At 29.4% G+C, this 22641-nt stretch overlaps 1 protein-coding gene across 1 annotated transcript in view; it reads left to right on the top strand.

Annotated features, from left to right (window-relative positions):
- The window catches only part of LOC113383685 (uncharacterized protein CG43867-like), a 51395-nt gene that overhangs the window by 2371 nt on the left and 26383 nt on the right, over positions 1 to 22641 (top strand). The window contains 13 exon segments of the mRNA XM_026621934.1: positions 1015 to 1290; positions 1367 to 1396; positions 1398 to 1487; positions 3960 to 4221; positions 6591 to 6787; positions 9052 to 9280; positions 9979 to 10139; positions 11680 to 11820; positions 11904 to 11997; positions 12000 to 12047; positions 12577 to 12689; positions 13431 to 13646; positions 17404 to 17508. Coding sequence (XP_026477719.1) covers positions 1015 to 1290; positions 1367 to 1396; positions 1398 to 1487; positions 3960 to 4221; positions 6591 to 6787; positions 9052 to 9280; positions 9979 to 10139; positions 11680 to 11820; positions 11904 to 11997; positions 12000 to 12047; positions 12577 to 12689; positions 13431 to 13646; positions 17404 to 17508 — 1962 coding nt within the window.

Raw genomic sequence — 22641 nt, forward strand, 5'->3', positions numbered from 1 at the left:
TTAAAAAAATGCAAGGATATTAGTAAAATAAAAATTAAAATATATAATATAGAGATAGAATTAGTAAAATACATAAAATATCTGGGCCTAATAATACATGAAAAGCTAACATGGACAGAATATATAAATGAAATAAGAAAGAAGATAGCTGTATTAACGGGAGCTTTGAAATGGTACCACTTCTTTGTTAAAAAAAATAAGATACTAATTCTTAAAGCACATATATTACTTATAATTTTATATGAAACAACATCGTGGAGCTAAACGACTATAACTAACTTAAATGACATACAGAGAATAGTAAGCAAAGCCATAAAAATATCATATGATTTTCCACATTTAACACTCAACAAATACTTACACACAGAAGCAAATATTCTTTCACTCAAAAGTATAATTAAAATAGAGAAATGCAAATTAATACACAGAATGAAATATAACAGAATTAAAACAAGTACAACAATAGACATATATAAATCAATATATACATGAACACTACACTAGACAACACGAAAATTTTCACATTGAACATAATTGAAAGAAGAAATTGAGAGGAAATGTCATTTGGAGCGCGATTGAAGAGATATTTAAAGATATATTACATATAAGGCTTATTAATGTATAATGAAATATACATAAACGATATGTATGTATAAAATATGAAAAATGTTTCATAATCTCTTATACCAAGCACTCCTATCTGACTGATATATGAAAATAATATATCAATAAAAAAAAAATTATAAATTTTACATGATTCTAAATATTTATAAATTTCAAATGATGAATATTGAAAATTTATGAATAATTTAAATTTAATTAAATTATTTCAAAATCAAATAATTTAAATTAATTGTAGCTATTAATAAATTTTATAGCTGTTCAAGGTATAGCTTGGTTTGAACATGTTTATGCATCAAAATATTACAGAATAAACTCGAAACTAAAATAGATATTAATTATGCATACGATATTTAGCAAAAACATTTTTGCTAACATTTTTATTAATCACAGGAAGCCGTAGATGGCCTGGCTCTGCATAACCGTCCATTATTGCCTGCAACTTCGTCTTCCCATTCGGATTTTTTACATGACTATGCTGAGATTTATACACCTTCTCGTGAAGAAGATAAACTTCCATTGTGGCTTGCCAACAATAAAGATGGCATGGACGACACAGGAGGTTCAAAGCGCGTCAGCTGTGATACGAGCATTATTGATACATGCATGCCTAAACCACCTACCCCACCATTGCATCGATTTCCTAGCTGGGAGGCAAAAATTTATCAGGTGAGTTATATACTATAAAATTTAGTAAAAGTAGTGTTCTTTTCTAATATGTTTGTTTATCTTGGTTATTGCACAGTTGGCGAGCGACGGTCTTAAACAATGGGATGGGTGATGCTACTGAGAGTGATAGTCATGGAGTTAATTTATCTAGTGGATATTGTGATATAAGTGTGCCTGTTTATGCAACTGTTAAAGGGGTAAGAAAAATTAGTAATTATTAATTGTAGTTTATTTGGTGGTTACAAAAACTTAAGATAAAACCTGCATCTAAAAAATAACTTACTAGTTGGTTTTGGTATTTTGCCTTGAAGCAAGTTACATGACTTAATCAATAAAAAATAAATTGATTTATGAGTGATTAAAGTAAAACGAACGAACACGTTAACTCGGAGTATTTTCTAAGAGCAAATTTTCAAAAATTAACAATTTTTATAATTGAACCAGTTTCTGTAGGACTTTAATGTTTTAGTATTTTCATTAAGACCAAGTTCTCTATCCTTATAACAGGTAATTCGTCTAATTTTAATTTGAACAAACGTCAAAACAACTACTAATTTTCTCAAACTTTGATGAATTTTTAAAATGAATCTACTTGTCGTAAGGCCGTAATATTTCAGTAAGTTCTATAAGACCATGATATATATCATCAAAAAAAGTTTCATAAAAATCGCCTAATTTTTTTTTCAACAACGAATTACAAGAAAACGGCTCGGTCGATTTTAACCTAAAATTAATCAGTATCATTCCCAACCAATTTGTTTCGGACAGTTGATTTTTAACTTCCCGTAGGGTAAGTTATTGTAATGGGCCGAAAATCGGAATTGTTGAATTTTTTACATTTCTCGACGTTTTGAAGGTTTCTGAACATTTTGGCATACTTCAGAAAAAATGGATGTGTGTGTGTGTGTGTATGTATGTATGGATACAAATTTTCGCCCACGTTTTCGGGCGTACGGATCAACCGATTAAAAAACATTCGATTCCTATTGATAAGGAGATGTGCTGATTAGTTTTTGGCAAAGGCAGGTCCAGCAGTTACGGAGATGAGGAGCAAAGAGTGCAGAAAATAGAAATCGAGTTTTTGAGAGAACGGAGCATCCGATTTGAATGATCTAAAACACATTCAATTAGTAATGATTGGGAGAAGGGGTTATTAGTTTTTCGCAAAAGCAGGCCCAGCCATTTCGGAGATACAGAGCTAAATGTACAAAAATGGCAGTTTTTGAGAGAACTAAGCGTCCGATTCAATTGATTCAAAGAACTTTCTGCTTGTCTTAACAAAATAATTGATTTTGGAAAAAAAAATTGTTTAATTTTTTTTTTTTTTTTTTTAATTTTTGTATATCGAAAATAATTCAGATTTTATTTTTAATTCTGACTATAGTTCTAATATACTTTAAACAAATAATTTCAACTCTGCAATTCAGTTTATATAATTCTTATAAATATTAGACAATGTTACAATATTTATAATAATCTATTTGAAAACATTCAATATTCCTCGAACATTTTGTTACGGTAACGGAAGTTCCAGCAATTTGCCTTAAGGCACGATGCCACCCGCCCCACTAGTTTAAAATCGATTCGGTAGTATGAGCTTAAATGTGGATGAAATGTTTAACACTTTTTCCCAAATTACAAAACTGGGAAACGATAATCCTCATCGAGATACATCATATGGTTTTTAAATTTCTGAAATAGGTTCAGGCGCTTTGGAGCAAACGTTGATGAAAGTTCTAATTTTGGCAAATGCTAAAAAAAAGATACTAATTTTTGCAAACTTTGACGAATTTTTAAAATTAAACGACTTGTCGTAGGTCCGTAATATTTTAGAATGATCTAGAAGACTATGCTATCTACCATCAAAAAAAATAATAATAAATCGAAAAAACTTTTTTTAATACTTTATTACAAGAAAACGGCCCGGCCGATCTCTACCAATAACTAATCAGCACGATTCCCAACCAATATCTTTCGAATGGTTTTTGAATATCCAATATTGATATAGATCTGCTGCTATGTACAAAGAAACGGCTTGGCTGGTCGTCGCGCAAATTTGATAAAGGCTAGTCCTCATCGCATCGAATGGCTTTTCAATTTTTGAAATCGGTCCAACCGTTTTTGAGAAAACGTCGATTTACGGCAAAAAATCTGTTCACACACACACACATACCTTTTCTAAATTTGGTCTCATTCGATTCAGAATGGCTTGAAACGTCGAGAAAACATAAAATTTTTTGATGATCTTCGGGGAGTTAAAAAAATATCTTAAGAAATTGATGTAAATCTGGGAAAATATATTTTTGCTATTATAGATGTAATCGTTAATTATATATTAACATGTATTAAGGTATATATATTTTGGTTTATAAGAAGTAATTTATTTTATAATTTTATTCTTATATAAAATAAGAATGCCCAAGTATTCTATTCATTTTTAGAAGCCCTGTTTTTGTAGAAGGATTAAGTTTAAAAAAGAACAACATTGCTGAAAATAAATTATACACAATTCATATACTCTAATCCCAACGTCAATGTTGATCATGAGCAGTAGTTAATAATATTATCTTGTAAAAAAAATCCTGCTGCTTACCTTTTAAATTTGAAAGATTTTCACATATTTTGTAGCGATATTACTTGTTAGTTATATTAAATATGTATTTTTTCAGAGAGCCAGCCAAATTCGTTCCATGCCTTTTACCGGCGATTCATCTGACGACAGCAGCGAAGGAGAGGATGGAGGTGGCAACTTACTACAACAGGGAAGTGCATCTTTGGGATTACTTCAACATACCAGTAATACCCTTGGGCATCATAGTAGTCTACCCCCTTCTAGTCACCAATCCTCTGACAGTTCTGTTTCGGGTTCAAGTCCTTCCAAAAGTGCGAAAAACGGTCAAAATTTGTCGCCTGCCAAAAACAAACCCAGAGGTATAATAAAAAAAACAAATATTGCAAACTGCACAATAAGAGGAAAGAATGATTTTTTAAATTAATTTTTGTTTTGATTTCATTCGGCACAATAATAGACCATAGAAATTGTGAAAAAATCAAACTCACTAAAATCAGGCAGTATAGGAACACTTTTATTTGTTATTTCACTAAGAATGAAAACGTCCCATTATATAATAAAAACGATCAAGCAATTATTATGAATCAGTCAAGTTTGCTAATAACTAATAAAAATACTTCAATTAATAACACTGCTATGTTATAATATCAGTAATTTTTTTAATGTTCAGCATTTATTGTATGATTGCAATTTAAATGATACAATTGAGTTTGTATTGTTAAATTTATCATAATTTATTTAAAATATAAGGTAGGGTGGGACTCAAAGGTTCATTTTGACTTAAAGTAATTATATTGTCTAAACCAGTTGAACTATACCACAGCACAAGTATCAAACAATTATCGTATTATGTTCAATAAAATTCCGAGTAAATTCCTAAATATAGAAATATGTTTTTTTACTATTGGGACAGCTAGGAGTAAATATATTCAATATCTTATTTTTAATTTTAAAGGAATTTGGAAATAATATCACTATTCAACTAATGCAAAATATAAATTTTATGTCCACACCTTGATCTGGCTTTTGTCAGAAATATTTTTCAGCAGAATTGGAATTACTATGAATTTAATTTATTTTTTGTAAAATTGCTTTTTTAACTAAATTTACGTTTTTATTCAGTGTATTTTATTTTTCACACCTCTGCCAGAGAAAAGGTTTAGTTAGTCCTTTTTACCCCACCCGCATGGAATCTTTTAAGGTTATATAAAAATATCTGTTGAATATAACTTGAAATTAACACCTTATAAAATTATTAAGCGGTGATCACAGACAAAAAAACTAACAACGAAAGAACATGCTTCTATTATAAATTTTCAAATATTGCCGTTTATCTTCTGATAGCGACATTGCTTGATTTAAGGCGATGGCTGATTACAATTTTTCCCTCTATTTTTAAATATTGTACGCTCTGCTTATAATACTTTTAATAATTATTTACATGTTCTAAAAATTATTTTTAACTTCCCGAAGGAGAAGTTTGTTTTCATAAAAAATCCGATTCGCTAATTTTATGTTTTCTCGACCTTTCAAGCCATTCTGAATCGAATGAGACCAAATTTGAAAAAATAATGTGTCTGTGTGTGTGTGAACAGATTTTTTACTGTAAATCGACGTTTCCTCAAAAACGGCTGGACGGATTTCAAAAATTTAAAAGGCATTCGATGTATATGGATGAGGACTAGCGTTTATCAATATTGCGCGACGATCTGCCAAGCCGTTTCTTTGTCAACGTTTCTCGTCAACGTTTTAGCCCGCAATTCTGAATCGATACTGATTAGTTTTTGGTGAAAATCTGCCGAGTCGTTTTCTTGTAATTAACTATTGAAAAAAAAATTTAAGCCGATTTTTATGGAACTTTTTTCGGCGATATATATCATGGTCTTACAGAACTTACTAAATTTTTACGGCCTTATGACAAGTAGTTTAATTTTAAAAATTCATCAAAATTTTAAAAAATAAGTAGTTTTTTTGACGTTTGTTAAAATTAAAATTAGACAACTTACTTGGTATAACAATAGAGTACTTGGTCTTAATGAACATACTAAACCATTAGAGTCCTACAGAAACTGGTTCAATTATAAAAATCATTAATTTTTGAAAGTTTGCTTCTGGAAAACGCTCCGAGTTAACGTGTAAAATCTACTAAGAATACTTTTAATCACTCATAAATTAATTAATTTTTTATTGATTAAGTCGATTATTTACAAATATCGGGAAGTTCATGTAACTTGCCTCAAGTCAAAATACCAATACCAACTAATTTGGACCACAGAACAGATAGAACATATTGTGAAACTTATTATATTGAAAAGTATTCAATATGTAGTAGTGTATGTTTTCTTAAACTTTTGACGTTTTCGTTCTTTATTAATAAATTTTGTTCATTTTGAGTTATTTGATATATAATGCCAGAAATTCAAGTAATTCTTTACTCAAGAAAAAGTTAGTAGAAATTTTTCAACCGATGTTTTATCTATTTAAGAAAAACTCTTATTATTTGATCAGACAAGTCAAGTTGTTTATTGAATCATGGTTTTAATACGTACTATTATTTGTTTTTTTTTTTTTTGCTTTTGTTTAGCCTTTGTGTTAAAAAATATTTGAAAAACAACACAATTTTGATTGCTGTTGGAATTTTTGGATTTGATTTTTTTTTATTTTTAATTTAGTTATGTATTGTTTGTGTAAATGTTTATTTTGATCGCGATCGGGTCCTCATGACCAGTGGTTTCAGACACGTCATTCGAGTCCGGCTTATCTGATGACTATGCAATACCACCCGACGCCTTGTCCTATGATGCTACCACTTGCGATGCCTCCATGCCTTCTTTATTAGTCAGGGCTTCTTATGCAGATAGTCCAAGGAGGACCGAATCTTTAGAAAAGATTGGACATCTTACGAAGCTTGGAGGAAAATTGAAGGTGATCTTATGTTTTAGATAGATTTTAAGAATTTATTCTTATGAGTGAACTTGAAGAAATTTTCTATTGACTGTTCTGTTCAATTAGTTGATGAATGTATTTTCTACTTTTTGTAATCTTAGTTATAACCATGTGCATTATTTATATATTTTAAAGATCTAAAATAAGTCAAAATTATTTCACCTTTTTAAATACTATTTATTAGTGATGTGCCGACTCGAAAATGTCTTGTTTCGAATGATTTGAATTAGAAGAAAGCTGATTCGAATCAATTCGAATCGAGTTTATATATGGACAAAAAAGCAGAAAATTGATGTATTTATATAGTAAATTGTGATAAAAAGTTTTGAGTTTGACCTATATACTCAATTAAATACTTTAAACATAAATTACTAACAAAAAATTATTTAATTTTGAAGACGGTTGAAATATATTTTCTAATTAATTCACAATAAACACTTCTGCATCGCTAAAGCATATTAAGCATCATAATTTTGGTCGTTTGCTAGTGTGTTTTATTTATCTAAATGTAGAGCTGATTGTAAAGTTGTCCACTTTCTATGACAAGTCAATACATACTAGTAGATAGATACCAATATTTTATCGAAAAAATTCAGCACACTATCATTAAGATCGTTATTATTTCATTTAGAAATTAATAAACACATATTTGTTATGGAAATTAAGTTATAATATTTTACGAACCAATTATTTATTATTTTTTTATTTTTATATTTGTGTTCAATAATATTATTTTCGTTATTTATTAAAATTTATGTTTATATGCTATAATATCTCTCGGGGTGGTATGTGTTGACTCTAATCAAGTAAAATATGTTTCAAATCAGGTTAAGGTCTTGATTAGAATGATTCGAATAACTTGATTTGAGTTGGCACATTACTATTTTTATTTGTTTATATAATTTACACTTTGAAAATATTCAAAAATGAAGTATGAAATAAAAATATAAAAAAGAGTGTGCCTAAGGTTCACACCCGATTGAAGTAAAACTTATTTGCTACTGTATAAGATGGCATTTAAGTAAAAATAAATACATCATATAACAATTTTGAATAATGTTTATCAGTAATATGATAACACTTGTGATGCACAAATTTATTAGTGTCAACCATTATACACATTTCTATATTGATAAATTATAAATTATATATTTATAATAGCATCAAAAATATGTATAATATTTAAAAACAATTATCTAATTAAAGTCATACTTCAAATATGACATGATCGATTTGTCATTGTAATTAGCACTTTTAGAAATGAACCTTCATTAGAGAAATGAAGTAATTGCTGATAAATAAATTCTATAATATTCGTTCACACAGAGGATTAAAACAACGCCTAAACAAATATTGTTTTCGCAACTTCACTCATCATGTAATTGTGTTTGAAGAACTTCATGTAATTAAAATTAACATACATTCATTGACTCCTTGTATTTTTTTTACTTTTTCGCTGGCGATATAATCACATACTTTGAGCAGCTTCAATATCTGTCTTGCCTAAAAATATTTTCTATTTTAATAACTTCAAAGATTTATAGAAATTGCGAATGATATATAAAATAATTTCTAATAAATGATTAATTAGTTTTATTATTTTTAAGGAATAGTGTAAAATATTCTTTTGATTCAGGCATTTTTCATTAAATCAAGATTTGTACTACGATGTAACTTCAAAATGTTTATTTATCTATGCCGATTTCCTTGTTGATATCGGTACGCATACAACCTTGATGCCGGTACGCAAACAATGACAGGTCTCTATTAACGTACACGACGACTAATCACAATCGACCCGTATAGAAATGATATCATCGAAAGCGAATGACGAATCATTGGCACTCGACTCGGCCGTAACGCACTTCCGTTGTATTTGTACGGATTTACACCCTAGTCGCGCCTAAAGATGTTTTACTTCAAAAATGTAACTAGTTGAAAATTCACAAACATTTGTCATAGCTTACAGCTAGAAATATTTTGAAGACGATGTAATTGTGAAAACTGAAAAAAGAATAATAACCGATAAAGTTTAACTTACAATTGCGCATGATCGTATCAGTGTGGAAATACGGAAAGATTTAATGTATCATCATATTAGTTCTCTTCTAAGCAGTTTACCACAATTGGAACCACTATACTTTTCACATTATTGTTTTTATTTTTTAATTAAAAGTGATCCGATGAAAACATATATATTTTATTTAAATATCATATTTTATTTATCTATTATTTTTTCTCAGACATGGCGTAAGCGATGGTTTGTGCTGAAGAATGGTGCTTTGATATATTGGAAATCGCAGCACGATGTAAACAGAAAACCTCAAGGACAAATAATTTTGGATGACAGTTGTAGAATAACAAGACAAGATGGAGCAGTACATTTGAAATTAATACAGGGAAAAAATATATTATTGACTGCAGATTCTATTTCTACGATGGAAGAGTGGGTTAGAATATTACAGGTAACAAGTAAGTTTACATTGAAAAATGATTATATTTTTTTCACGAATATTATAATCTTGTGAAGTTAAACAATTGAAATCTTAAAAATTCGAATGGTCACTTAATCATTTTGGCAAAGTTTTGATGAGTGATGAATGGATGTTCAGATCTCTTTGTTTTGTTTAGAATAATTTTGGATTTAAATTTTATTGAACTAAATTGGTTGAACTTTTTATGTTACTAAATAGTTTTGAATTCTCAATGAATTTTTTTCCAATATATATATATATTTATATTCAACATTATTTGCTAGTTTTCACTGGTGAAATACACATAAAATTACTTTATTTCACATTATTGACATAAATCTATTTACTTCGTTAAAAATTAAATTTCTATTCATTTCATATTCGTGAAAAATGTTTAAGTTTTCTGAAATTAAGAGTTTGAATTTCTTACAAAGGTTTTATAAAAATCAAAATTATATGAATATTTATATCATAAAACAAACCACTTAAATATTGTAATTTTATTTTGAACTATGAAAAACTCTATTTCAAAAATTCTATTTTGTTAATCAGGTAGCCAATATGATTCAAATGAATAGCATAATTTGTTGTCTTGACTATCATCAGACATGTAATATTATATTATTCATAACACGCTTTTTATCTTATATTATTTATTAATTTAAATTTTAATATGATACTTCCAATTTCTTATAGAATGTACAAAGAAAAATGCGGCCAGGCTTCTGCTTAGCAAGGAGGATCAGAAACCAACAGTTCAAGGATGGTTGACGAAAGTTAAAAATGGTCATGCCAAGAAATGCTGGTTGTTCATTAATGGGCAAAATGTTTTTATATTTAAGACGCCTAATGATACTGTAAGTTCATATGTTTTATATTTTTAAATATTCTTATAACTATAGTCTATGAGAAGATGATAATTTTAAATTCATGAAAAATTTGTTATTAAAATTTAGTATGGAAACGTATTCTTATTCAAAAATACAATAGCTTTTATTGATAAATTAGCAACTGAGCTTTGTACAGGTATGAAATTATGAAATTCAATTTATACAATTTACTTCTGTATTTTTTGTTATAATTTTTGACACTATTATATTATGTGAATAAAATATACAAATTATTTATTATATATTTCCTTAAGGGGGTATTCTAGTGTAGAGCAATGAATTTTAGGTCATTTTTAAAGTTTTGTAAAAGAAAGCAATGAATGTTTTTACTATCCATTTTTTTTACCACTTGTATATTAATTTTATTAAAATACAAACAAAAATTTAAAAAAATATGTTGAAAATTGGGCGGTTGATGAAGTGGGGGGTCTCAAAAAATTGGCACCTCAGTCTTGCCATGATTTCACCCCGGAAATGAAAAAAAAATAAGATTATTAATCTACAATGATGAGTAAACAAATTTTTTTTTACAAATTGGCGACTGTTTGAAAAAAACTGTGTTTTTTTACTGTTTTTTGAGTTTCTCGAATTTTTAAAAAATAATAAAAATTGGAATTTGGGGACGATGCTGGTTCGGGCTACAGATAGGTTTATAAACAAGACTCTCTGAACATTTCAAGTGAATCAGTCGAGTAGAACTCGAGAAATCGTGGCAACAGTTCTGAAAAGTCTGTTCTGAGAAAAACGAATTTAAAGTTTTGCGTGAAGTTTTTTGCTGTCAAAGTCATAAAATGATATGTTATACTTCTTTTATTTAATCTGCCACTCCTGCTTCATGCATCGGACTTTCTTCTACTTCAAAAAACTATTTTCTTCGTTTCTCTTTTCCAACGAAGCAGTTCTAGCCTCCTTTGAAGCTCCTTTGTACGTATTTCAGATCGTTCAATCCGGGCGTTGTCTCGTCTTACAGCAAATGAATGAGTTTCTGGCCCAATTTGCATTACCATAAAGGTCATCATTTTTAAAATCGGAAAGAAACCTTCATTGAATATGCAAACAGTAATAAATGTTCTAAATTGTTCTAATGACCTCCTAATGCCTTTTGTCCGATTAGACCCTGCTGAACCAGTTTGGAGACCGGGTCAGTAAAATGCCTACATCTCCGAAAATAATTCAAATTTTTAAAAATCTTCTCGTACCCATATTCTTAGATAGTTAAAAAATCGATTTTTTTGAAATTCTACACAAGAATACTCCCTTAATATTTTTTTACTATTAAAAAATCTATCAATACGTTTGAATAACGAAAGCATCTTTAAAAATATTCAAATACTTGGGGTTTACCTAAAATATAAAAATCCTTTTATTCTCACTTGCATACTTTTGTGTGAGCGTGCAGTGAAATAACGTATCAACTTTATCTAATAAGGAAAGGCTAAATTTTGTATTGAGCGAATTTTCTCTGGATATACTGTATTGTTTTGCTTACTTTTATTTTGAATTTTAGAATCCTATGGGGCAAATAAACATGCGCGACGCGCGAGTTGAAGAAGTTGAGCATATTTCTGACTCCGATTCTGAAGAAAGAGAAGAACATGGTGGCACTTCACAAGCCAGGCTGACAGTGTCTATATACCCTGAGCATCAGGTTAGATATAAATAATTATGAAAAATACAATTGATAAGTTTGCAACACTTAATTTTTTTATAAATTAATATATTATTCCTCAGGGTCCGACGTATTTAATTCTACCGAATAAACAAGAACGGGATAATTGGTTATATCATCTCACCATTGTTAGTGGCGCTGGGTCTAATTCTGGAACTTGTATGAGCAACTAGTTCAGAAACTTATGGAAACTGATGGAAATCCTGGTAAATATTTTTTCATGTATTTATATATTTCAGATATATTACAACGTTTTTGTACTAGGACAACCTTTATGTGTTTGAGTAAGTCAATCAAAATCAAGTTGATTGAATTGTTTTTTATTTAAAAAAAACTACAAATTTATTACTGATATAAATAAGTATAATATAAATATAAAAAGTAAAAATATAAGAATACATATAAACCTTATTTTTAACTTCCCGAAGGAGAATTTTTTATTAAAAAAAAAAAACTACAAATTTATTAGTGAGATGAATAGTATAATATAAATACCAAAAGTGAAAACTTCTTAACATTTTAACTTTCCGAAGGAGAAGTTTCAAGGATTTTCAATAATGTGTAATAAATCCACTTCGAATACTTTTAACCACTCATAAATTAATTTATTTATCGGGAAGGTCATATAACTTGCTTTAAGGCAAAATACCAATACCAACTAGTTAAACATATTTGCATAAAAATTTATCAAGATTTAAATATATAGAACATTAATATTTTTGAAACTCATTTCAGCATGTGAAATTTGGCGGCATCCTCACCTCTTACATACGAAAGACAATATTCATTCGCCTTTGACAACCTTGCATTCAGAGGGACTGCAGGCAGAAGCAATTAAGCTATTTAAGGTTGATAATATTACAATAATTAGAATATTATTTGATACAAGATATTAATTTTTATGAAAAATTATAAATCAAAATCAAGTTGGTTTTCAATTGATGTTATATTTTCATAGTTTGCTTTTATATAAGGGGGCGTCCATTAATCTCGTGATTGATTTTTTAAGTATTTTTGGACCCCCAGTGATACGTGGTGATATTCAAGATTACCTCCATCTCCCACCAAACATCACATATATTTTTAGTTACGAGAAAAAAAAGTTTTGAAAATGTTTGAATTTTTATAACCTCCCGTAGGGCAAGTTATAGTATTTTTATACAGTTTTAGTATATTTATTTTTTGGTACGGGAAGTTCCAGCAATTTGCCTTAAGGCACGATGCCTTAATTGCCTTAAGACAGAATTCCACTTACAGCTAGTTTGAAATTCAGGTAAAAAATAAATACATGTGATATCTTACTATACCCTTCCCGTGATTTTTTGTCAATCTCCCCTGAAATCTTTATGTTATTAATGGACCCTCCTTAAATTGTTATATTATTTTTATTTTTAATTAGTTTATTTTATTATCTGAAAAACTCTATTGTTCATTTTTGAGAAAAAAATATTTTCAAAAGATGTATTTAGCAGGACGTTATGAGTCATAGATAAACAAGTATAAGATAACAATGTTATGAGTTTTATTCTATTTTTTTAAATTCTCTAACATCTCCTTTCAAACTATTAAAACAAAATTAATTTATTTAGTGTTGCCAGCTATTTTCATCGGCTGCTATGGAACAAGCAGGAATTGATTATCATGTGGTGCTTGCACAAAATGCTTTGCAGCAGTGCCTTGACGCGCCCGAACTGCAAGCGGAGCTGATATGCGCTCTGGTTAAGCAGACGTCCAGACATTTGTCGCACAACGCCACACATTCGACTGGTTCTTCAGCTACCGCGTCACTTACTAAACCTGCCAGGGTAAGCTATTTTAAATGATTAAATTTATATTTTGTGGGATATATGGTCGTTGATGTTGTAGATAGTTAACAAGGGTACATAAAGGTATAAAATAAATTTTAAAAAGTTTCCAATTTCGAAAAAAATCTATATTAATTTTGCAAATTAGCCAAATCAAAAAGGGCTAAAAATCACCCCGAAAAAGACGCAACTGGTCGCGCATTGGAATTGCTTGACAAAACATGTGTAACTTATTTTCGCAATACAATAATAAGTAGAAGAAAAAAATAATGCTCATTGGATAGTTTTTTAAACGCAAACACTAGTACTATAATGATAGTGAAACAATGAAATTCATTGTTAACTTCCCGTAGGGTAGTTATAGTAATGAGCCGAAAATCGAAAATGCAAATTCGTGCATTTCTCAACGTTTTGAAAATTTCTGAACATTTTGGCATACCTCAGAAATAATGGATGGATGGTATGTCCGCATTTTTTCGTCGACGTTTTTGGGCGCACGGATCAACCGATTTAAATGGTTCAAAAAACATTCGATTCCTATCGATAGGGAGATGTGGTGATTAGTTTTTGGCAAAGGCAGGTCCAGCCGTTTCGAAGATACGGAGCAAAGAATGCAGAAAATAGAAATCGAGTTTTTGAGAGATCGGATAATCGGATTTGAATGATCCGAAGAACATTCAATTCGTAATGACGGGGATTAATGGTGATTTTGGCAAAGGCAGGTCTAGCGGTTTCGCAGATACAAAGCTAAATGTGCAAAAAATTGCAGTTATTGAGAGAACTAAGCGTCCGATATGAATGATTCAAAGAACTTTCTGCATGTTTTGACAAAATAATTGCTTTTGAGAAAAAAAATGTTTCAATTTTTTTTTCAAAATTTTTTTTTTCAATTTCTTTTTTGTGTATCGAAAATAATTCAGATATTAATTGTAATTCTGACTTAAGTTCCAATAACAAATATTTCCAACTTAGAAATTCAGTTTATATAATTCTTTATTAAACAATGTTAAAGTATTTATTTATCTATTTGAAAGCATTTAATATTTCCCGAATATTTCGTTACGGTACGCGAAGTTTCAGCGATTTGCCTTAAGGCACGATGTCATACACACCACTAGTTAAGATTTTAATTGATATAATTTTGTTCATTACATGATTTTCGTTAAAAAGTATATTATTGAAGATATTAGCAAAAAACGATGAAAAACGCCAAAAAGAAACGAATTTTCAGTAGCCAGTAACTTAAAAAGTATTTGCTTCTTTGAAAAACATTATTAAACATTTTTTTCTTATAATTAGTTCTTTTATCGATATTCGTCGCTATTTTGAAAAAAGTAAAATCACACCACTGAAAAGGGATGTCATCACCCCGGGAAGTGGTAAAAGAGTCTATTTTTTTTTTACTTTTGAACTTGAAAGTAAGATGAACCTAATTCCAAAATTTCATGCAAATTGGAGCACAGTAAAATTATTCAGATCCAAAACGCAGACTTGAGCAAATATTCCGTATCCATATGAATTTTTGACACAATGAAACTTCTAAATAATTTTTTGAATAAGCAAATTTTTTGTGGTTTAGTAGAGTAAGGTAAAACACGATGGCATAAGTTAAAAAATTATAATCCGTCAAATATAGTTATAGGGTATATTCAATAACATTCGACGCATGCGCAGACTGTCAGACGCATGGTGAATATATCTTATAATATTTTAATTTTTGGCACATCTCAGATGCTTTTTGGCAATAATATTGTGGACATTACATTTTTTTTATTTATGATCATAAATATATTATATTTTAATATTATCTTAGCCTATTAGTGAATTGAAATGTTTGGCAAATGACAGTCTTCATTTGTTTTTAATGTCAAACAATGTCTCAAATATTTTCAACGTCAAACAATGATAAGCGGTTTTTTGTAATTTAACAATCTAGCTATATTTCTTTGAATCAAAAAATCCTAAAAAGATCCCTTTACAAACTTCAGAGACAATTATCAAAATCCGAATAATCGTTTAGGAGGATTAACCTTTCATACGCTATTACTGAAGAATTTCGTATATTCTATATATATATATATATATATATATATATATATATATATATATATGATATATATATTTGCTTTATTTTGTAAGCATAGTGCATATTATTTTAATGAAAAATTTATTGTTATCACACAAATAATGTTTTCCGTAGCAAAAAAAAAGTTCATTTGTAATGTAAAAAAAATGTTCATTTGTATGTATGAACATACATTTACCTATGTTTTTGGCATAGGCAAATCCCATATTTTTTAACCGTTCTTGCTTCTTTTCTTTCTTTCTTTTAGATGGCCGGCATTTGGCTAATAATTAGTAATTAGGATAATAATTTATTCTCTTACGGCAGAGCATATAATATTATTATATTTAATTTTGCATTGAAGGCAGCAATACATCAGTTTTTGCTTATCAGCTTTTTATCATAAATGCACAGAAAATATATGTTGATTCCAAGTGACCCCAGTTGCAAAACTGGAATTTAAGTTTGGAACATAATCTACCATAAGCATAAGATCAGTACTAGTGATCAAATACACATTTTTATTGGAAACAAATTCACTTTATGAACAAATCTGTCTAAAATGACTCTGCGATAGCATGACTGGGGTAGTCCCGTAACGCCGGACGGCACCTAGTGCCGGACACTCTATTTAACACGTTTTATTTAAGCGAATATAAATCTCTTCATTTCAAAATAAAAATGAAAGGGGCGCAGGGGGCACACAGGTACAGGATCATACGCCGATTTTCGCCTGTGACGCACACACGGCGGGAGCAACCATTTGCTGGTTTAGGGGCAAAATCACGGCGTCAGCTAAATATCAATGGAAGTAATTCTAGTATATTTATGTATTTACATTAGTACTTGATTGTTATCCGTAAGATGGTAAAATATTATTAGATATTTTAAACAATTTTAGTAAGTACCACAAAATGAACGAAAATGTCTGTCGCTTAGCACCGGACACTAAGTCGTTTCTTAGCGCGGGATTGTAAACAATTTGATATTTCTTGTGAGAATCCACGTAATTTATTCTGATTATTTAATTTTGTTCTGTATGAGTGCTAACGGTCACTCCATACCCCCATTTGTCGTATTTTTCTTAGTCAAAGAATGAAAAGCTTGTGATGAATGCTCTAGCTGAGAGCACCGGTGTGGCCCAGCCAATACGAAATTTTAGATAGGAAAATTTTGGAGGAAATAGTGGATGAATAGTGATTTTTTTGCAATACATTTCAGAGTGTGGAGATAGCTACATATTTGTTTAATTCAGGTTAATTTGAAATGTCCGGTGCTATGTGCCACTTTTTAAAATCATATTTTTTGTTACCAAAGTTTGATTGGTAGTATTAATTATTTTTTTAGCAAAGGTTGCGTTTTTGTTAATTCAGTTTGATTTCTAACTTCGTTATCTAACATAAGTCATAATTTAATAAACATTTTATAAAGTAGTTTTTGATTTATTTATAAATAACCTTAGGTGATTGCCACTCCGGGGACTTCCCCCTAAATAAAATTATAATGTTTTTTCTTTGTGATATAAACTGATTTTATTCTAATTTAATAAAGCTCTAAAGCTCCTGTTTCTGTATTATTTTGTATCATTTTATTATCATAAACATGAATGTTTCTATCATAATTTTGAAATATATATAGTACTGTATAAAGTCAAATTTTAGCTGCATATTGAGCGTTTTTGCATTTTTGCAGCAACTGCTCTTGTGCGCCACGCAAACGCTGTTTACATGTGATACGCATGGTGTGCAGAATGCGCACGCTAGCGTCGATAATGGTTCGCCTACTAACTCCATACAGGTGGGTGATTTCAAAACCACCCAGTATACACTATCAAAATCACTCACTTTAATTTATTTTCATTTATATTCTGATGAAAATTTTCTGTTTGCATTTTGTGGTTATTTTTTTTGCAAATGTTGGTTATTGTTTATTTTTTATTTCAATGCGTTTGCTCTAGTTATTTTGCTATGTGCTTGAAGTAAATGATACAAAATAGAATAATTTTTATCAAAAATTAATTGTGAATCTTTTCACCATCTCTCGATTACCTTTCATAAACCAATTATGAAACTCATTTCAACCATCATGATTAATACATTTTCAATGAAATTGAAATAATATTTTTGCTAAGAATATTTTCTTAGATAAAATAAAAAATTATAGGTCTATTAAAATTATTTAAATTTGCCCCATCAATTCTAGACAGGTGATAGGCATACTAATATCTTCAGCAATATTTTATTGAAGCACATACATGTTTTATGTGATATAAGTCATAAGAATTTTAAAATATAAAATGGCTCATTCCGATCTAGGATTCGATAGATTTATTTAAAAAAGTGGAAATAATTGTTATTTTGGTTTCCATTTTTTTGCAACAAATATTTCTGTACGAAATTTGTAAAGACGTTTATTCTCACAATGCAGGGGATAAAAAATTAAGTTTTTAATTCATTTAATATCGTCTTTTATAATTCCTGTTTTCGTCTTCTTTTGAATAGAACTTTTCTCACTGTCGCATAATTCAGAAAAAATACGAACATATTCATATTGGTGTACTTTTCTTGCCTTTAGGAACATTGCTTTTCTTGCTTTTAGGAACATTGCTTAGTCTTTTCTACATTTGAAATGTATTCAATAATATATAGTTAAATGTAATAGTAAAAAACCTAAAAATTATCAGAAAAGCAATAAACTAAAAATTACAATAAAAAAGGAGTTATCTATACTTTAACTCATGATGAATCTTAAAGCGTTAAACTAGTGACGAAAATTGAAGCGAAGCCCGACACGCTATGTCGTCCATGGACGACATCCGTACAAACAGCACGTTAAACGGATGTCATCCACGAACGACATGCGTACACATAGCACGTCATGTGAATGCCGTCCATCGACGACATTCGTAGCGATCGAGTTAACAAAAAGCAATAACAACTCTTTATGAAAAATAATCTTTCATTATTATTATAAATTCTAGCTTTTATCAAAAGCATTATTACACAGAAGCAATACTGTCAATAATCGGTACAAACGTTTTAATAATAGTGGGTGATAAAAGATAAAAGATTTTTCTTTTGTTTTGTTATACATGACTACTTAATGATTCGACTTCAGTTGCCTAAGAAAATTCGTTTATGTAGATTAATATATTTAAAAACTATGTATTTGCACGATCCAATAATTAAAAATATACATTTTTCCATTTTTAAGTCGATTAATAATTACTGGATGTGATAATTTTAGTACTAAATTTATGAAATTAGGAAATTTTGACAATTATCGATTTGTCTGAAATTATTGAAATCAATCAATCATATGGCATTTTTTCTAGCCACGACTTTTTTTATTTTTAGCTCCAGATTATGTTTCACTAAGCAAGCAAACTATATAACCAAAACATATCAATGTGGTTAAAAATTGTTCATAATTACGTTATATTTGAAATAGAATTAACATAATTAATTAATATAATTATTAACAATATTTTTCAGATCGGTGAACTTATAGTGGCAATGAAACGTGTTTGACGGATAAATAGAGCTATTTTATTTGACGATAATTTATTCGACAATAACAGAGTACATTGCGTTTAATTAAAGTTTATTATTTATAAAGTTTATTTTTAATCTGTGTTTTTCTTCATTTATGTTTATTCTAAACTATCAACACAATCTATCCTATGATCACACATTTGACACATATATATATACATCCGATGCATTCTTATATGTATGTATGTATATATATATATATATATATATATATATATATATATATTGTGAGTAGAAATATGATCACCCTTTAAGCACTATGTATTTATTAATAAATCTTAACAGCGTTTCGAGACTAGATTTGTCTTATCATCAGTGTAATTTATAATATATATGGTTTTTGTCAAACGCAATAATAATTCATTGATCTTGCTGAATCATTATTTATTTGTTTGAAACTAATAGTCTGGGATTATTGATAGTTTTCCATTTTTATATAATTTTTGAAAGAATTGACATCAGTCCGATTAGCCTATATTAAGCCACCTCGGAAAGTGATTATTTTGGTTTGGTAATCATTATGTTTTCATAATAATAATTTAGGTAATCATTATGTTTTCATAATTTTAAGATGTTTAGTCAAGGTCAATATGCATTTTTTAGGATTTCATATGTATTACAATATATTGTTGTGCCCCATCCAGCGACGGTGCCAACAATATGTAGGTTCTTCCTACTGCTAACAAGCGGGTACCAACTGTGAAAGCGAATCAGTGAAACAGATTGAAGACGTTTGATGTTTTTGTTTATTTCATGATTCTTGTAGACTTTGCATATAACTTGAACAACTGAACTTAAATATAACTCCCTTGATTACTAAATACTAATGACTCATATTGACTGAACATTATGATAACTTTATTACGACTGAACTAAATTGATGTGAACTTATTGAAAACTTGATGACGGCTGAACAACAAATGCGTCATTGCTTAGTATTTATGTGCTTGATTCAATTTGACATTGTAATCCTTGTTCAATGTTACTGCATAGTGCAAAACTACGCTTTACTTAGTTGTTAAGGCGCCGTTTGTGGTTTGAAAAGGAATTTTATCAACGCTTGCAAGGTTACTGCGAGCATACAATGTATTGTAGCTATGAGTAACAGTAACTGTGTTGTTTGTATTCTGACCCTTATATAGTAGTTTATAATATTATTTATAATTATTACAAATGGGTGAATACCACTACATATATATATATATATACACCACACACACAAATCAAAGAAATCCTTGTGATTTTTTGAAGTAAAACTTCTTTAGGCGCGATATGGGTGTAAAAATTTCTTTAGGCTACACGGGTGTAAATCCGTACAAATGCAACGAAACGCCAACGTGAAGTTGAACACTACGACGCGGTAAGCGCTGATGTCGCGGTATCCACTCCCGTCATGTCATGCGTAAGTCGAGCGCTAAACCCTATATGAACTTGCATTAATTGAATCACGTTTTTTATGTTATGTCCTCATGGAATAAGACTTTTCTTAGAGAATAAATGTGTCATGGAATATAATAAATTTATACTGAATCTCGTTGAAGACAAAATAATATCTACTGCCACGGATATTTATGTAGGTTGCCATGCGACAGATCAACAATCATACATTCGTCAGCAGTTTCACAAAAATCGGTTATTGATACCGGGGGTTTGCCGTATGAAATAATTTTAGTTCTGAATAAATTTTACATAATAACAACTAATATTGATGTAAGTGATGGCTTAGCTAATGGTTGTGTAGGAAAATTAGTGTACATAGAACGTGGCGATAATGATGAACTTCTACGTTTATGGTTTGAATTTCCTGGTAAGATAGGTAACAAAATAAGAAGAAAGCTGCACATCATATTCAAACTCTTAATATCAGTAAGACAGCTGTGCCGATTCTCAGGAGATCTTCATCTATTCCAATGAACAGAAATAAAATCATATTTGTCAAAAGAAATCATTTTCCTTTAGTGTCTGCATGTGTACTCACAATACACAAATCACAAGGTGGTACTTTTGATAAAATTGTATATGAATACAATAAAACACATAATCAGCAGCTTCTATATGTTGCATTATGTTGCATTAATGGATTGTTCATCATTTCAAAAAATTTTATCATGGAAGAAAACGGCCAGCAGGATTAATGAACTTAAAAACTGAATTCCAAAGACTTTCAACTTGTAGATTAATAACACAAGAAGAAAAATTGAGTGAGATAATAAGTTTGAACGACATTTCATTGTTTTCCTTTAACTGCCAAAGTTTACGAGCTCATGTGCCTGATCTGCAAGATAAAGTGCTACAACGTTGTACGTTTTTGTTATTTTCGGAAACTTGGATTAATAATGAAGAACGAATTGATATTCAGAACTATTACTGCGTTACTCAATACAAACGATCGGACTCAAGAGCAGGTGGTGTAGCTGTCTATCATTCATGTTCAGATACTCTTCATAATGCGACTCCTATGCAGTTTCTTGCGCCAACGATATTACTGGATATTCCTAATGAAATTACACAAGTAGGTGATATTACACACACAGAATCAAACATTAATTATAGTCGTCCTTTACATTTCTCCCAATAAAAACATATCAAATATTATTAAATTTCTTCATCAGCAGTTACTTCATTTTTCTTATGAGGGTGCAAAACTTTTAAACACTAATCACAACGAGATACCATTAATTCTTGCTGGAGATTTCAATGTCAATTTTCGTTCAGAAGAATCTCAACCATTAATTGATTTTTTAAATAATAAATTTAATTTAACAATGAATAATTCTCCATTTGAATCAACCACAAGATATGGCACGACTATTGATGCAGTTTTCTCCAGAAATGTACATAGTTTACAAAGCAAAATTTATGTCTCTCATTTCAGTTATCACAAACCTATTATATCATATATGAAATATGATAGCAATTAATCTATCGATGTTGTTTTAAACTGTGTTATTGATGTTATGTGATTATTAATAAATGATTTTTAAAATTCAAATATGATGTTTTTTTTATTTTTATCTTAATTGCCTACTCATACAATATTAAAAGTTTTACTTCAATCGCGTGTGATCCTTACGCGCATCTTTTTTTTTTTCTTATTTTGTCTCTCTTTCGCATTTTGTCTCAATCAAGTTAGATTTTTCTTTATTTATTTAATCTTTACCTCAAAAGACTAACTAGTACGACCAAAAGTGAGCTTGAAAAATGGGACCATACTATCTTTCGCATCTTTATCTCAGGCAAATAAAGAGGTAGAAAGGTGAAATAAAGTTATCGAACTATTTCGAAAATGGAGACTATATTTGTCGCCCACATCCTATGTTTTCAAGAATGCATTTATATTTATTTTTACTTCATATTAATGATACATTTAAAACTT

This window comes from Ctenocephalides felis, unplaced genomic scaffold (genome assembly GCF_003426905.1).
Source record: "Ctenocephalides felis isolate EL2017-DRISC unplaced genomic scaffold, ASM342690v1 CF-g0.4_SCAFFOLD_03570, whole genome shotgun sequence".
NCBI classification, from domain to species: domain Eukaryota; kingdom Metazoa; phylum Arthropoda; class Insecta; order Siphonaptera; family Pulicidae; genus Ctenocephalides; species Ctenocephalides felis.